This window comes from Schistocerca cancellata, chromosome 2, assembly GCF_023864275.1.
Source record: "Schistocerca cancellata isolate TAMUIC-IGC-003103 chromosome 2, iqSchCanc2.1, whole genome shotgun sequence".
Lineage (NCBI taxonomy): Eukaryota > Metazoa > Arthropoda > Insecta > Orthoptera > Acrididae > Schistocerca > Schistocerca cancellata.
In genome coordinates this window covers 421,078,913-421,095,050 of record NC_064627.1, presented here as the reverse complement: position 1 = coordinate 421,095,050, position 16,138 = coordinate 421,078,913, and the positions used below count along the sequence as shown (strand labels likewise).

Here is a 16,138-nt window from a genome sequence, read left to right as displayed (position 1 = left end):
GTGAATGGAACGAAAAGAAGCGTAATAAGTGATACATTTGGACGTACCCTCTGCCTTGCATTTCAGTGTGGTTTGCGGAGTAGGAACGTAGATCGAACAATTAAGTTTAGGACATATTTACCGAGCGAGGTGGCGCAGTGGTTAGCACACTGGACTCGCATTCGGGAGGACGACGGTTCAATCCCGTCTCCGGCCATCCTGATTTAGGTTTTCCGTGATTTCCCTAAATCGCTTCAGGCAAATGCCGGGATGGTTCCTTTGAAAGGGCACGGCCGATTTCCTTCCCCATCCTTCCCTCACCCGAGCTTGCACTCCGTCTCTAATGACCTCGTTGTCGACGGGACGTTAAACACTAATATCCTCCTCCTCCTCCTCCTCCTTAAGTTTAGGACATATTGGAAGTGTTTGTGAATGAGAGATGTCATTGGCGTTGACAGATACGGGGCACTGTGGGTGTCTTGCAGGCGAGTGCCCTGCCGGCAGCTTCTGGTGCCTGGACGGCTCCCGGTGCGTCTCGTCGGCGCGCCGGTGCGACGGCACGGTGCAGTGCGGCGACGCCAGCGACGAGGCGGGCTGCGGCTGCACCAGCCGCCTCGAGCAGGAGCGCCTCTGCGACGGCGTCGTCGACTGCCCGCACGGCGAGGACGAGCTCGGCTGCTTCGGTGAGTACATGCCGTGGCCGCTAGATGCGCAGTCGGCTGGGGAAGTGTCGGGAGAGCGGCAGTAGTGGGGCGGATCGCTGGAGGAAAACTATCGAAAGCTGGAGGAGAAGTGTCGTTCTAAACTGAAGCCTACTCTCACGTTTTTTGTAAATATTAAGTGAGGCCCCTCCACACCCACTCATGCAAGATAACCATTCAAAAAGACCTACTGTCGCCTCTGCTTTCGTTAGTTTCTATGAAGAATTCCGCCGAAAATGTAGCGATTTATTTTCGCCTGGCTTGTTAAACATTTGTGACTTTCAGAGAAGCGCCAAGGGTGGCGAAGATTGAGTAAAATCTACAGATTTCTCTGATTGCCATGTCAAAATTTGCTTATTTCGGAACAAAATTCAGTCATCAATTGCTTTGCCGGTTTCGACAGATTAATTTGCCATCTTCAGGAGCCTACGAAATTTGGGATAATATAGAGCGTCAGAACTGGGCATACATTTATGCAAAGTATAAGAAGGGTGTTATAAAATCTTATTAATATTGGTTTAGCAGATGTCAATATCTTCTTCATAGAAGCTTAACATCATTTCGTGTCCAAAAATGTACATATTGTATGTGACAGTCTGTAAGGTGGAAGAATAAATGAAGGTCAACGTCGGACCTTACATTAAAGTTTTATACATTGTAACGGGAAGGTGAATATGACACCTAACTTACTTCGACGGTAATGAGCAGATTTGCCTATAAGTGTGTAATGCACAAGGGATGACACTCAATTGATGGTATTAACACACCACTCCTACATAATGCGTGTCAATGAGCAGAAGGTGAAACAAGCTGCGAGAGGAAACGTTTTGTGTAGAAGTAGGCACGGGCAGATGCAGAGGCCGCACTGCAGGAGGCACCACGAAAAGCTCGTAGGGGGTGTCACATGGCCGGAGTCAGTGACAGAACAGGTGACACATACTGGACAGCAAGTAATGGGCCACCAGAAGTAGGACAGAAAGAAGCTTTATAAAACTGCAATTCGGATACGAACAAAACCAGTGAGGCAGTTGATCACTTGAACAGCGAGTGGTACAGTTGTGATGTACGCTTGTAACTTTTAGAGGCCTGGAGCGGGCACAAAACGTCCGCAACGGACTAGGAAGGTATAAAGTTGCCGATATTTCGATGCAGTTTAATGGTAGGCCCCTTGCGATTCGCAAATAGAGTTTCCACAATATAAGAGGAATGTTCCCATTGGTCGAAAAAAGCCGTGATGAAAAACGAAAGAACCCAGGTGGGGAGACAGTTCGGCTACAAGAAAGACAAGAGCGCAATTTTTGGGGACTCTTTTCTGAACTGGCATCAAGTGCAGAATGGGGCGCTTAACGCTCTGTACGATGCTGAGGAGAAATTTGTGTGGACGCTGCATTCACTGCGGCTGACAGTCAGCTAGATATTAGCTGCAGCGTCATTAAGCTCCAACTGTGGAGAAACGAACCAGCCAGTTAGTTAACTGTTCTTGCGAGGACTGAGAGGGAATTTTAGTATGCACGCTGCTCCTGCCATGGGCATGCATGTCGCCATATTCCAAGATATGGTATGAGTACATGTTTTCTCGCATAACGAAAAACATAGGGAGAGTTTCTGCTGGAAAAAATCAGGTTTTGTAGGAATTTCAGAAGATGAGAGCAGCCATGCAGACGACAGCTCATCGTAGCTAAGGTAAATACCGTGAGCAGAGGCATAAACTTGCTGGTTCACCAGCTTGCATCCACTGTAAACTCGAGCGACCTTGGGTAATCTTTTGCTCAACCTGTCACGAAATTAACCATCCACGATAGACTTGATTGTCTTTCCTAAATAGTTCTGAACTTTGAACCGGAATGGGATGATTTATCGTAGTGCTGGCCAAACTCATGACACAGTCGTAAGAGCAATTTTGTAAAGAAACTTCTAGTTAAAATTTGCTATTGTTGTGTTTAGGATTATTTCACTTTCCAAGGACGAAATGCATTCCTTTGACAACTGTTGTAACATTGTCACATTGTAAACTGTGTAAGTGCATGCATTTCTGTGATAAGATTGCAACATTAAAACAAAAATATTTACAGCTAACACAGCTGTTGTTCTGTCCTCAAAATCTTACAAATCATAACCAAAAATTGATAATTTACAGTAAGTGTATCACATTGTTAGCAACGAGGAACGTATTTAAAAGCACATAAGGTATACAGTGTAATGGAAGCTATGTATAATACGGACTACTTTTTATCATTTTATTATTACTCGTATCATTTTATTAGAGATGCTATACATTCGAAATAGCGTCTCTTTTTCAAGCTTTTGCAAGCTGATCATTCAACAAATCCTTCGAATTTTAGGTACAAATGTTTACATATCTCAAACTCTTCCAAACATTTCATTTTATACCCATTGTCAACTTGATTTTGAGGTGTTCTGCGGAAGTTGACTTACATGAATTTTCACCGTCTTTTTTGAGAAAGTGCTCACGAAGACAGGTCTTAAATGCCCTTCCTATGCGTCCTATAGAAAAACTCGGACATATGTTACACTTTATTTGTTATACCCCGGAATTGGGTAACCCGTCAGCTGGAGGCTTCTTATTAAGTACAAAGAGAATCTCGTGACATTGTTGGTGGTAAAGAATCTAATGGTGTCATATTTTTGAAACAAATTCGCCGTAGGATAGAAAAAATATCTATAAATTTGGTTGTAGTACATTTCACAGAGGGTGACAATTATTGAACTGCATGAAAAAAACGTAAATTACTTACAAACTACAGCGTGCACACACTTTATTCGACATGTAAACGTCACTACAGATATTCGGCTTTAGGTTATGACACATTCGATAGGCCTGCCCTCATTGACAATGATGTGGCACAGACGAATAGCGAAATTCAGCATGACTTGCTGAAGTGTGACAACGTCGGTGCTGTCGATGACCTCTTGAATGGCTGCTTTCAGCTCAGAAATGGCTTTGGGGTTATTGCTGTACAGATTGTCTTTAATAGAGCACACAAAAAGTTGTCGCATGTGTTCAGATCCGGAGAATATGGCGGCCAATCGAGGCCCATGCCAGTGGCATCTGGGTATCCCAGAGCCAGAATGCGGTCCCCGAAGTGCTCCTCCAGAACATCAAACAGTCTTCTGCTTCGATGGGGTCGAGCTCCGTCTTGCATGAACCACATATTGTCGAAATCAGGATCTCTTTGGGTAATGGAGGTGAAATCATCTTCCAAAACCTTCACACACCATTTGGAAGTCACCGTGCCACCAAGGAATATCGTACCGATTGCACCCACCAATTGAGGGTGAAGAAACTTCTAAATCTCGAAATGCGGATTTTCAGTCCCCAAATGCACCAAGTCTGCTTATTGACGATCCCGTCCAAATGAAAGTGGGCTTTGTCGCTAAACCAAACCATGTTCACATCAAGGTCCTGTTCGTCAATTCTGTGGACAACAGTGTTGGCGAAACACAACCACTGTTCCATGTCCCAGGGGCTCAATGGCTGATGTTTGAATTTTGTAAGGGAAGAAATGCACGTATTCGACAGCAATTTGTCGCAATGTCTCCCGATTGATTCCCTCCTGTTGTGCAGCTCGTCTGATCGATCTCCTGAGGCTGGTTTGAAACACAGCGCGTGTCTTCTCGATGTTTTCAGGCGTTTTCACTCTTTTTGCATGACCGACATCGTCAACACTGTCATCACGAACACTAACCGTTCTCTCAGACTTGCGAATCAAATTCTTGGTTGTTAGCACAGTTGGACCGGTTTTCTTCAGCTTGAACTCAGTCCCAAACTTATTTTGAGCCGCAGTAGGCCTTCACCATGTCATTTTCACGTGCAAATGGCCGACTACAACAAGGCGCGTGAGCATGCGCATACTAATTCCCATTATGCCCCGTGGCCATCTGTGCAGTTTGGACGTCCTAACGCAAACCGTTCAGAAGTTATGACCATTTTATTTTATATAGTTCAATAACTGTTAGCCTGTAACAATAAGATCATTTTTATGGAGTGTATAGAAAAGTCTACACAATATTGACAAGGGCTTCAAAATGAACCTTTAAGAAGAATGTGAAATATATAAAGGTTTCTATCTGAAGTCCAAAGATTTGTTGAATGAACATCTCGCATTCAAAACAGACATTTCTACTGTTCAGCATCTCTTATAAAATGGTAAAAATTAGTCCATAATATACATAGCTCCCTTCACACGCCTTAGTTATACCTTTCATGTGCTTTTATATATGTTCCTTGTTGCTAGCACAACAACTTGAGTATGCACATAAATATGAGAGACATTTACTGAAAATTATCAATCTATTCTTATAATTATCACATACAATATGTATATTTTTGGACATGACATGGCATTCTGCTTCTGAGAAGAGGATATTGACATGTGCTAAATAATATTAAGTAAATTTTTATAACATACTTCCTATACTAAGTAAATGTATGGCTCAGTTCTTATGATCTATATTATTCCAAATTTTGTAGGCTTCTGAAGATGATCTGTCGAAACCAGTAAATAAAAATAAAAATAACTGTACAACGACGACTGAATTTTATTCTGAAATATATACCAACTGTAAATAGTAGTTTAGGCTTCTACCACTCTCTAGCGGAGAGTGCAAGTCGCTCTCTTCGCTTATTATGTACCATTCGCCATTACATATTTTGACAATGGAAAAAGTTTTTACATTCTGCTGCAATTTTCGTTATTTCTCTTGGATATTGGTAGATATGCCTTTCAGTGTGAATGTGTTCTTGAAAAGTAACGTTTAAGATTAATATTTATGACAAAACCATTTCATTAAGGTATTTGATTAAAAGTTAAATTGGTTTACGAAACGTAGATTGTAGCTGCGTAAACTGTACCCTCTTTCAGATGCTTAAACCAGATCCCCTACTTTTTTAAGTTTAAAGTCTGCCTGTATTAGTATGCACTCTTATTCTCTTGAAATGCTATTGCAGATTCGAAGAGGATAATGGGGAAGATTGATCAAAGAAAGTGGGGTCCTTCTAATATGAATTAAGCTATTCAACAGCTCAGAAAAACAGGTGGGTAGGAAGAAGACCAGGCTCTCGCAACATTCAATCTGAGGGGCGTGCGATGGTTAGTTTCCTTTGGTAGTCTAGAAGCACGCCTAAAATTTTCAAACTCGATCTTCTCGTAAATGGTTCCTGTTTACATAATGTGAATTCCTAGTCGTGCTCTACACGCGTTGTCAATACGTATCAAATCGGCTAGAGGAAGCTGTTAACGGTCCCCTTGTCAGTGCCACAGGCACAGCCTTGAGCCAAACTGCCTTCCCAATGTTCAGCAGCACATGTCACGCTGCTTATATAGGCTCGACGACGCCATGCCCAAGCTTCACTCGCCGCCCTCGTCAGCTGGGCCCTTTCCATCCCAGCTTGTCTGTCAGTCGTGCCGCAGTCACGCCAAATGGCCGAAAAAGAGTCTCTCTCGCTTCTTAACGGCCCAGTTGAAGCTAAGTTACGTTTCTATATACACACATTGTGCAATATTATAACTTCATCAAAATACTCTTGATAACTTACGCGACTCATTTGCATCATAGTAAACCAAATTTCATATTATACAGAACAATACAAGACACCGCACTGCAGGTCGCGTCACAAACGCTTCGAGGAATGTACAGCCATTCATATATAACTTGGCTACCGGCCAGTCCTCACAAAGACTTAAGTTCGAATCGTCCACTTAAGGCAGCTTAAGAGCCCACCAGATGCGACCTCGTGTGTGCGTAGGATAATCGATAGGAGGTGTGGTGGCAGAGTTTTGTGTAGTGCCGGGCCGCCAATGAGACGTCATTCAGTTAACAGTCATTTATTTCCAAGAGTTTTACAATCACTCTGTCTTTTCCCCAGTGCGGCTTAGCAGTGGCTGTGCTGGGCCCATGGTGCACATAAGCGCAGGGTAGCACATCAGCAACCACTGAGCAATCTCCTGGCGCAGGACCCTGGCGTCACAGTGCTATAGTCCCATCGTAGGAGGGTACAGCGGTCGGTGTGTCATTGTAGCCTGGTGTGGTTGTGGACGTCTGTCAGAGCCTCAGCGTTCTCGTTCACTGTAGCTTCAATCAGGCTCAGCCCCAGAAATCTGCATGCCTCTGTCGTCAGTTATCGAGATGGTGTGTAGATCGAAGACCGAATAGCGACACAAAGGACAGCCCGATAGGCGATCCCAGCATGCAGCCAGTTTGGTAGTACTTGTACTGCCTGCGAATGGCAGCATAGGCCCGTGTTGAACACCTCATCGATGAACAGATTGGTTCTTCATCCACGGAAGATTGGCCTAGCCCTCATCTTTGGGTATTCACAGGTGTGACCAGCAGGCATACAGCTTGCAGAGCTGAAGGTCCCTCTACAACCAAATGGCAGCAGACTCATAGCAGCGGACCCCAAGCTGGTGGCAGCTGATGACACTGCATCGTATTCATCAATGTGCACCCGTTTCCTGAGCTCTTGGCTAGCGTAATATTTAACTTCAAGCTTCAGAGCGTTCCTTTATGCGAAGTCTGAAGCCTGAAAGGCTTTCCTATGTCATCCCTAGCTGAACTTACTATACTTAGCCCCGTTGCGGAAGATCATGGAGTCTGCTCTGCACTTTGGTTCAAGTGCTGAATCACATGTTCCTGACATACTCCCTCGCACACTCTAAGTCAATGAACTCACTGCTTGGTTCAAATGGTTCAAATGGCTCTGAGCACTATGGGACTTAACTTCTGAGGTCATCTGTCCCCTAGAACTTAGAACTACTTAAACCTAACTAACCTAAGGACATCACACACACCCATGCCCGAGGTAGGATTCGAACCTGCGACCGTAGCGGTCGTGCGGTTCCAGACTGTAGCGCCTAGAACCGCTCGGCCACCCTGGCCGTCCTCACTGCTTGTTTGTACTTAATTTCTTCTGAGCGTCGTCACTGGTTAAGCCATCACTGTATACTCAAAGGACATGCTCCATTTAGCATCGTATCAGTTGGTTCCAACGAAATTTGATTCCTGTACTTAATTACTAATCTGCTGTACTACATTCCCCCACCCTTCATAAAATTATAAAAATTCTTGATATATGTGAACGACCTCCCTTCCTGTCTGAAACAGGAAGCAGAACTGACACTTTTTGCTGATTATTAATCCAGTAAAAGATACTCCAATTGAAAATGATACACATAAGGTCTTTGGAAAAGTCATTAATTGGTTTTCTGCAAATGGGTTTGCTCAGAACTTTGAAAAAAACGCAGTACATCCAATTTTCTGCTGCAAAAAGTACAGTTCCTTCAATAAATATAACACATCAACAGAAGTCAGTAGACAGTGTAGAGCATACTAAGTTTTTGGGTATACTTATAGATGATAATCTTAATTGGAAAATTCATATTTTGGATCTTCTAAAGCGACTAGGTTCAGAAACTTTTGCAATCAGAATAATTGCCAATTTTGAGGATACAGAAATTATTAAGCTAACACACTTTGCATACTTTCACTCTCTAGTGTCATACAGAATAATATTTTGGGGTAACTCAACATTTAGACAAAAAGTATTCACTGCTCAAAAGAAAGTGGTTAGAATAATGTGTGGGGTTCATAGTCGCACATCTTGTAGGCATCTCTTTAAGAGATTGGGGATTCTTACAACAGCCTCGCAGTACATTTACTCACTAATGAAATTTGTTCTCAGCAACATGGACCAGTTTAAAAACAACAGTGACATTCATATGTGCATTTCTTGTGCACTTGACACGTTCCACATCATAATGGCTACTGTACCGCACGAGTGATCAATAGAACACGCAACCAACTAAATACTAACTAACTAACTAACTTCCTCCCAAAATTTTTCATTTTACTAACTAGAATCCATTTCCTATTACTTCACCTTATATAGAATATCTCTACTTTCAAATTAATCCCATCAAACTATTACACTAATTATTAATCAATTTTTTACTCTTATTTTCTTGTGCTTAGCTCTACGATTCAGTTTTACTCTGTAGCATTTCCTGTTACACCGCTAAACCAAGCAATAGGTAAAGGATTCACAAGTACTTCTGGGTGTTATACGGTTATTCGCCTGTAATAAATGTAAATTACACAAATGGCGACAAGAATCACTGCAGTACTAGTAGCTGAAATGCTTATGTTTGTATATTGGTCATTCTGCTTCTCACGATATTGTTGGATGTGTTGCAACATCTGTTCTGCAGAAATCCTCCCCTTTCGATACGCTAGTAGTTGGTCTAATGAATTAAGGATATCCAAGTTTAAGGTATTGTTTAGAAAAGATAGGTTTCAGACTGCGTTTCCTCTGATGGCTTCTCTGGTCAAAACAGCAAACAGTGTGTCAACTCAGTCATTGTTATATCTATAACTCTGGTTGGTAGGTGAAATGTTGTCCCCACTATATCACAAATCATACCATTTATTAGGATTCCACCATCTTTCAGTTTCACCATGGTTATACCCTGTGGTTTTCCTTTTTAGTAACAACTAAGAATTATAGTCTCTGGAGTGTATATCAAACATATGTAATGTGAACCTATTCTTTGAAAATGTGAAAATGTGGATGGTGGTTAACATTTCCTCTGACACTCTGTTTCTGCAGATTTCTCCAGGAACAATTGTATCTCACATAGCTGCTTGTCAATCTTGAGCACTCTGGTTGGACAGACCAGGATACTCTCCTGTGGCAGCCCCGTAACTCTTCTTTGGACATCACTGTATAAGTTTCCCTGTTTCCTGAAATTATTAGTACTTTGTTAGTGCATAGTGGTATCCATTTTGCTAATGTGCCACCTCAGAAAAGGGATTTCTCCTCACTTCCCCTCCCTCCTTACAAAAAGCATTGATGCATGAGAACTATCAAATAACACAACAATAAGAACCCATTAACCTAACTAGAGTTAACAAACAACAAACCTCCAAAACAAAACAATACAAACCACAATTGTTCATAAATAACAAGTCAAAATATACAAAATGAACAAAAGGAAAGTAAACATGTGGTCTTAATGCATACATTATGTTGTGTGAACTCTTTTCATTTTAACTAATGGCTGCTTTGCCTTTTTGAATTGTTTATTCCATACCACCTGTGTTGTTGATGTTTATGGAAAAATGTCTACTGCCTCACTGAAGGGTCTGACTCAGCTTGCATGGAATCAATTTCTTCATTGGAAGCTGCACCTTCACATTTACAAGTGATATCATCTCTGTTACTTAGTATGGACCTGGTAGTTAGTTTTTGTTCTTCCGTTTGGTGTATATGATGGTACTGCAACAATTTCCTTGTGTGTTTCCCTGGCTTTCCTTGACATTTGAGTGCCTTTGTATTCACTCGTTTGATCTTCTGCCAAATTTCTCTTAACCATTTCTCAAACTTTTCTCTGATTCCACATCATCATCTCTCTTAGGTTTCAGAACCTTGAAAGGAGATGGCATCCTTCTCCGTATACCATCTCATATGATGAAAGACCTGTACCAGAGTGAAATTCAGAATTACATGCTGAGACAACGTATTGAAGATATGTGTGCCTATTACCTTGCTAAATATTCAGATAGTGAGTGCTGATTATTCATATAAGTCCACCCCGATAGCTCAGTGGTCAGCATGATGGATTGCCATCCTACGGGCCTGGGTTCGATTCCCGGCTGGATCGGAGATTTTTTCCGCTCAGGGACTGGGTGTTGTGTTGTCTTCATCATCATTTCATCCCCATCCGGCGCGCAGGTCGCCCAATGTGGCGTCGAATGTAATAAGACCTGCACCAAGGCGGCCGGACCTGCCCCGCAAGGGGCCTCCCAGCCAATGACGCCAAACGCTTATTTCCATTTCCATTCATATAAAGACTTAACATTTTCGAAATTGTGTGATGAATGTTTCCAGTATGTTCATTCTTGTGTAGTGAAAGGACTAGTGCGAAGTTTTCAGACTGAAGCAGGCGGCACAGCTGCTTTAAGAGGTCCAAAATAAACGCCAAATGTTAGTATCCAGTTACTAACCATTACATTAGCAACTGTGCTCACACACTGGCCCACAGTCACTATCATTGCTATGAACTGGGAAAAGCGATCTGTTACTGTGAGAATATACTTATTTCCAGGCGCTGTCCTATTAAATGGTCCAAAAATATCCAAACCAGGCATTTCAGAGGGTTTTGTCACTTCTGGCAATCTTAGTAATGCCATGCACCGGTGACTAAGATGTGCTCCTTGTGAACATGGCACAAAGTCTCTTACATACTGTTAAACATCTTGCTTTCTAGTTCTCTATCAAAATTTTATGGCTAAATGACTATCCATCATTTTACATGCCCCAAAACCCACTAACAGAGGTCATGTGCCTGTTGCAATACATTTATAAACAATGTGGGAACCACCACACATGGTCCACACTTAGTACTTCTGTATAGCAAGCAACCACGTATCACAAACTGAGGCTGCAACCTAATAGCCCAACAGTGTACATCAGCTACTTGTGTCTTTTGCCACACTGATAAGCTTTTGCCTACTGCTTGCATAGTTCAAATTTTCCTACTTAACATGTCTGCGTTAGTGTGCATCCTCCCACACTTATGTACCACTTCATAATTAAACTTTCTTAACTGCCCGCGATTTTAATCTACTGGAAGGGTCTTTCAGTTCCAATACGCACTTAAGGGAGGCATGATTAGTAACTGCCTTAGTAGCTGCTTTCCTCCTTGTTCAGTTCTCTCAATGTGTATGCGAGTAGGTTTTCCCTATTATCTATGATTTGGCTGAAAACTCAACCAATTGCCATATTGAATGCATTGCAAGATAGGATGAACTCTTTGTAAAAGTTAGGAAATACCAACACAAGACTCAATACCAAAGAATTTTTTAAGTTCTCAATCGTGGCCTTATACTCTTATGAGCGCTAAAATCTCACTCCTTTTCTTAATAGGCAATTCAATGGCTCAGAAATTTGCATAAAATCCCTCATGAACTTGTTATAATAATTACAAAGTCCTAAAAATGAATGTAACTGCTTCACAGTCTGTGGCGGTACAGAATCATGAGCGGCTGATATCAGCTGTGGATCAGTTTCAACTCTCTCCTGGCTATTGCATGCCTCAGATAATTTACTTCTGTTTGAGAAAAATAGGATTTATCGTCAATGAATGTTAGGTATGATGCCTGCAAACATTTAAAAACTTCTTCCAGTCATTTCAAGTATTCTTCCATACTCTTTGAAAATACAATTATGTCATCAAGAAACACTGTGCATTTTTTTTAGGTTCGGTCCCCAAAGGACAATATCAGAGAGTCTCTGAAATTTAGCCGGTGCATTTCACAGTCCAAATGGCAACTTACAGTACTGATGATAACTCTTTGGTGGGGAAAAATCTTTCTTCTGCTAGTCTTCTGCAACTACTTCCAGCTGGCGGTAGCCACTTTTCAAATCTGCGGTTGGAAGTATTTACATTAACCCAGATTTTTGAGTGTCTCTGTGGTGTTTTGGATGAGATACGCATTGGTACAGCCTTTATGTTTAGGAAGCGATAATCATAACAGAACCTGCATTTTTTGTACCATCCAGTAACTTCCTAGACTCAGTGATAACTTCCACATTCCAGAATTTGTCATTATCCTCAACAATTCCAACAGCCAACTGCTTGTTAACGAATTCCACCACCAAAGATTGTAAATGCTCTGTGACACTGTATGGTTTCTCATGCAGCACAGCTTTGCTTCCTGTTGGTACCCTATGCTGTGTTATAGAGAGCACTGGTAATGGACCCACTGGATTGAACAAATCCATGAATATAAGCAACAAGGCTTCCAGTTCTTCGCTGTTCTTTCCTTGCAAGTGTTTCACTTTATCATATAGTGCACAGCTGCTAATGGTATGCTTATGACTACAGTTATCAGGCAATCTGTCAGTATTGTCATCTTCCAAGACAATCTGGTAACCATTAAGTGCTTTGTAGATCAACCTTGTCCATTCCAAAATTGTCTAAACGCTCAGGATCCATAAATTTTCCTTATATATCTGTAGTGTGTACTCCACTCCTGCACACCATAAAATGTGAGTTATCTGACTCTTGGTCGGAGGACAGTGCTTCTACATGCACGACATTTCCCTTGGTAAGTCTGTACCTACACTACCTGTCCCTGCCAGTTCCTTATCTTGTGAATTAATCTTTACTGTATGTGTGTGGAGTTTAGCTGGTAACACCTTTGTGATAGGTGCACCTTGTGATATTATTTCACTAGCAGCTCTCTTCCCTAGTGGAAACAAAGTTCCACCAAGTTTGATCACATGCCACGAAAGATCAATTATAGTGCAATGTTTATCCAGAAAATCAAGTCCAAGAATTGCAGAATACCCTTCACCAACATGTGGCAATACCTCTACATGCTTCTTAAACCTTTAAGCCCCAAATCTAGAAGTGAGCAATATTGTCCCCAATGATTCCACTTCATTGTTACCCACTCCACATAACCTATGCCATGGAGACCGAAGCTTCTTCCTACCTAAGAGACCCAGATCAACAATTGTCACATGTGCATCCACGTGTACCAATAACATTTCCTTATCATCTGCTGCGTCAATCAAGCAACAACCCATCTATGCACACATTCTTGCAGTATACCGTTTTATTTGGGGTGACCTCCGATGGTTAAGGCACTGTTGTTCATTTGCCTAGCAGACACAGAGACTGCCATGGGCCTTGGTAACTTGTTCCACACATGATGGCATCAATGCATATTAGGCGCGAATGGCGTCCTGTAGTACAACCATCCATGCTGCATTCACCTAGTTCCTAGTGGTGGTTGGCATTTGGTTACAGCTCTAAACCTGTCTTTTCACCATACTGCACACATTTTCGACTGGCGAAAGTCTAGTGATTTGGCGGACCAGTGATTTGGCGGACCATGGCAGAAGGCTGATATTCTATGACACCAAGATGCCGTGTGTTCATGCAGTAACATTTTATCACGCATTCTCCTGTTGAAAAGTGGCGTCCGCGATGTTGTGCAGAAAGGGTAGGTCACAGAATGTCATTCACATAGGTCACACTGGCCACAGTGTCTCGGACACGCATCAACTGTGATTTGGGGCTGTACCCAATTACATCTCACACCATATGGCTTTGAGCTGACGCTGTATGTCTTGTGCTAATGCAGCCACTGTGATGCAAATCTCCCTGTCTGAGGCGAACGAAAATCGACCATCATTTTCAAACAGAACCAGTATTCGTCCGAAAACACTGATACCGTTGCTGTCCCAAGTGACGTCGTTCCATACACCATTGCCGTCTAACATGTTTCCGCACATTCGTCAAAGGTAGGTGGAGAATTGGTCGACGCACAAATAACCCTTTCTATAGACAACGGCGACGGACCGTCAGCCCCGACAGTGTATGATGTGCTACATTGTTTCACGAACGCAAATCTCTCCTGCGATGCCATTCAGATGTGGTGTTGATCTTCTCGGGGGGGGGGGGGGCAGGGGGGGCAGGAGGGCAGTGGGGGCAGGGGGGGCAGGGGGGCAGAGGGGGGGGGGTCTGGGTGGTGCGACCTGCCCCACCTCGTCGTGTTCTATGGCCTTCGGTGAACCATTATGCACACACCCGTTGCACTGTCCGAAACATTTCGTCCCACATGAGCAGCAGTTTCCCTGATAGATACATCACATTCTCTCATGCCAATAATGCGCCCTCTTTCAAACTCAATGATTTGATGTTACGGTTTGACCATATGTCTGCGAGGCATTCTGCACGTCTGTTCAAGTCACATTGGTCCATTACCTTCGGTTTCTAACAACAACGAGAGCTGCAGGCACATTTTACCGGTAGATTGTATTGCCCCGCCACATCGATACTGACCTTGAATCCGTGGGCCGACATGGTTCAAATGCTTATCATTTCTGCAGAACATCCTAATGAACATCTCCTGTGAATATGAACGTTCTGTCTCTAGTCGATCATGACGCTCTGTTTTTTCTGAACATCGAGTGTATACTAATTGGTTGTAGCGCTAAAATGTCTTGTGAGGAGTGCGACCAATAAAAGTATGAATAAAAGCTTCAATTTTTTTATCTCCTGTGTACGAAACATCAAAATCTATAAAAACGATCTATACAGTTATTGACCCTACATGTACACCACACTTGATTATTAAACAAGTAGACTGTTTTTATCTATTGCTGACAACAATTGCATACAGAGGAATGGAAAAGAAAACTAAGGATCAGTTAGATAACGATCAGTTTGGCTTTATGAAAGGTAAAGGAACAAGAGAGGCACTTCGGACGTTGCGGTTGATAATGGGAGCAAGACTGAAGAGAAATGGACACACGTTCATTGGATTCGTCGACCTGGAAAAAGCGTTCGCCAAGGTAAAATGGTGCAAGACGTTTAAAAACCCGAGAAAAATAGGGCTAAGTTACAGGGAAACACGGGTAAAATACAATATGTATAAGAACGAAAAAGGAAGAATAAGACTGGAGGACCAAGAACGAAGCGCTCTGATTAAAAAGATTGTAAGGCAGGGATTTTGTCTGCCCCTGGAAGAACCAATGACGCAAATAAAAGAGAGGTTCAAGAGTGGGGTTAAAATTCAAGGTGAAAGTATATCAATGAAAATATTCGTTGATGACTATGTTATCCTAAGTGAAAGTGAACAAGAATTACAGATGTGCTGAATGCAATGGACAGTCTAATAAATATAGAATATAGATTGAGAAGAAATCGATGAAAGATGAAAGTAATGAAAACAGCAGAAATGAGAATAGCGAGAAACTTAGCATCAGAACTGGGGATCACGAGGTAGACGAAGTTTCGGAATTCTGCTACCTAGATAACAAAGTAACCCATGACAGACGGAGCAAGGAGGACATAAAAAGCATACTAGCACTAGCAAAAAGGATATTCCTGGCCAAGGGAAGTTTACTAATATCAAACATAGGCCTTAATTTGAGGAAGAAATTTCTGAGAATATGCGTTTGGATCACAGTATTGTATGGTAGCGAAATGTGCACTGTGAGAAAACATAAGAGAATCGAAACATTTGAGATGTGGTGCTATAGAAGTATGTTGAAAATGAGCTAGACTAAGAATGTAACGAATAAGGAAACCCTCTGCTGAATCGGCGAGGAAAGAAATATGTGGAAAACACTGACAAGAAGAAGGAACAGGATGATAGCACTTCTGTTAAGACATCGCGGAAGTATTCGTTGGGACTATAGGGAGCTGTAGAGAGTAGAAACTGTAGGGGAAGACAGAGATTGGAATACATCCAGCAAATAATTGAGGACGTAGATTGCAAGTGCTACCCTGCAATGAAAAGGTTGGCACCGGAGTGGAAGCCTTGGCATGCCCCATCAAACCAGTCAAAAGACTGATGACTCAAACAAAAAAAGGTTTGTAAAAAACACTACCACTTAATTCATTTGCACAGACACAGAAATA

General features: G+C 42.2%; 1 protein-coding gene across 1 annotated transcript in view; it reads left to right on the top strand.

Moving 5' to 3' along the window:
- Window positions 1-418: 418 nt before the first annotated feature.
- Window positions 419-16,138, top strand: part of LOC126154543 (serine protease nudel-like) — a 191,535-nt gene continuing 175,815 nt past the window's right edge. The window contains exon 1 of the mRNA XM_049916151.1: window positions 419-662. Coding sequence (XP_049772108.1) covers window positions 419-662 — 244 coding nt within the window. The remainder of the gene's footprint in view (window positions 663-16,138) is intronic.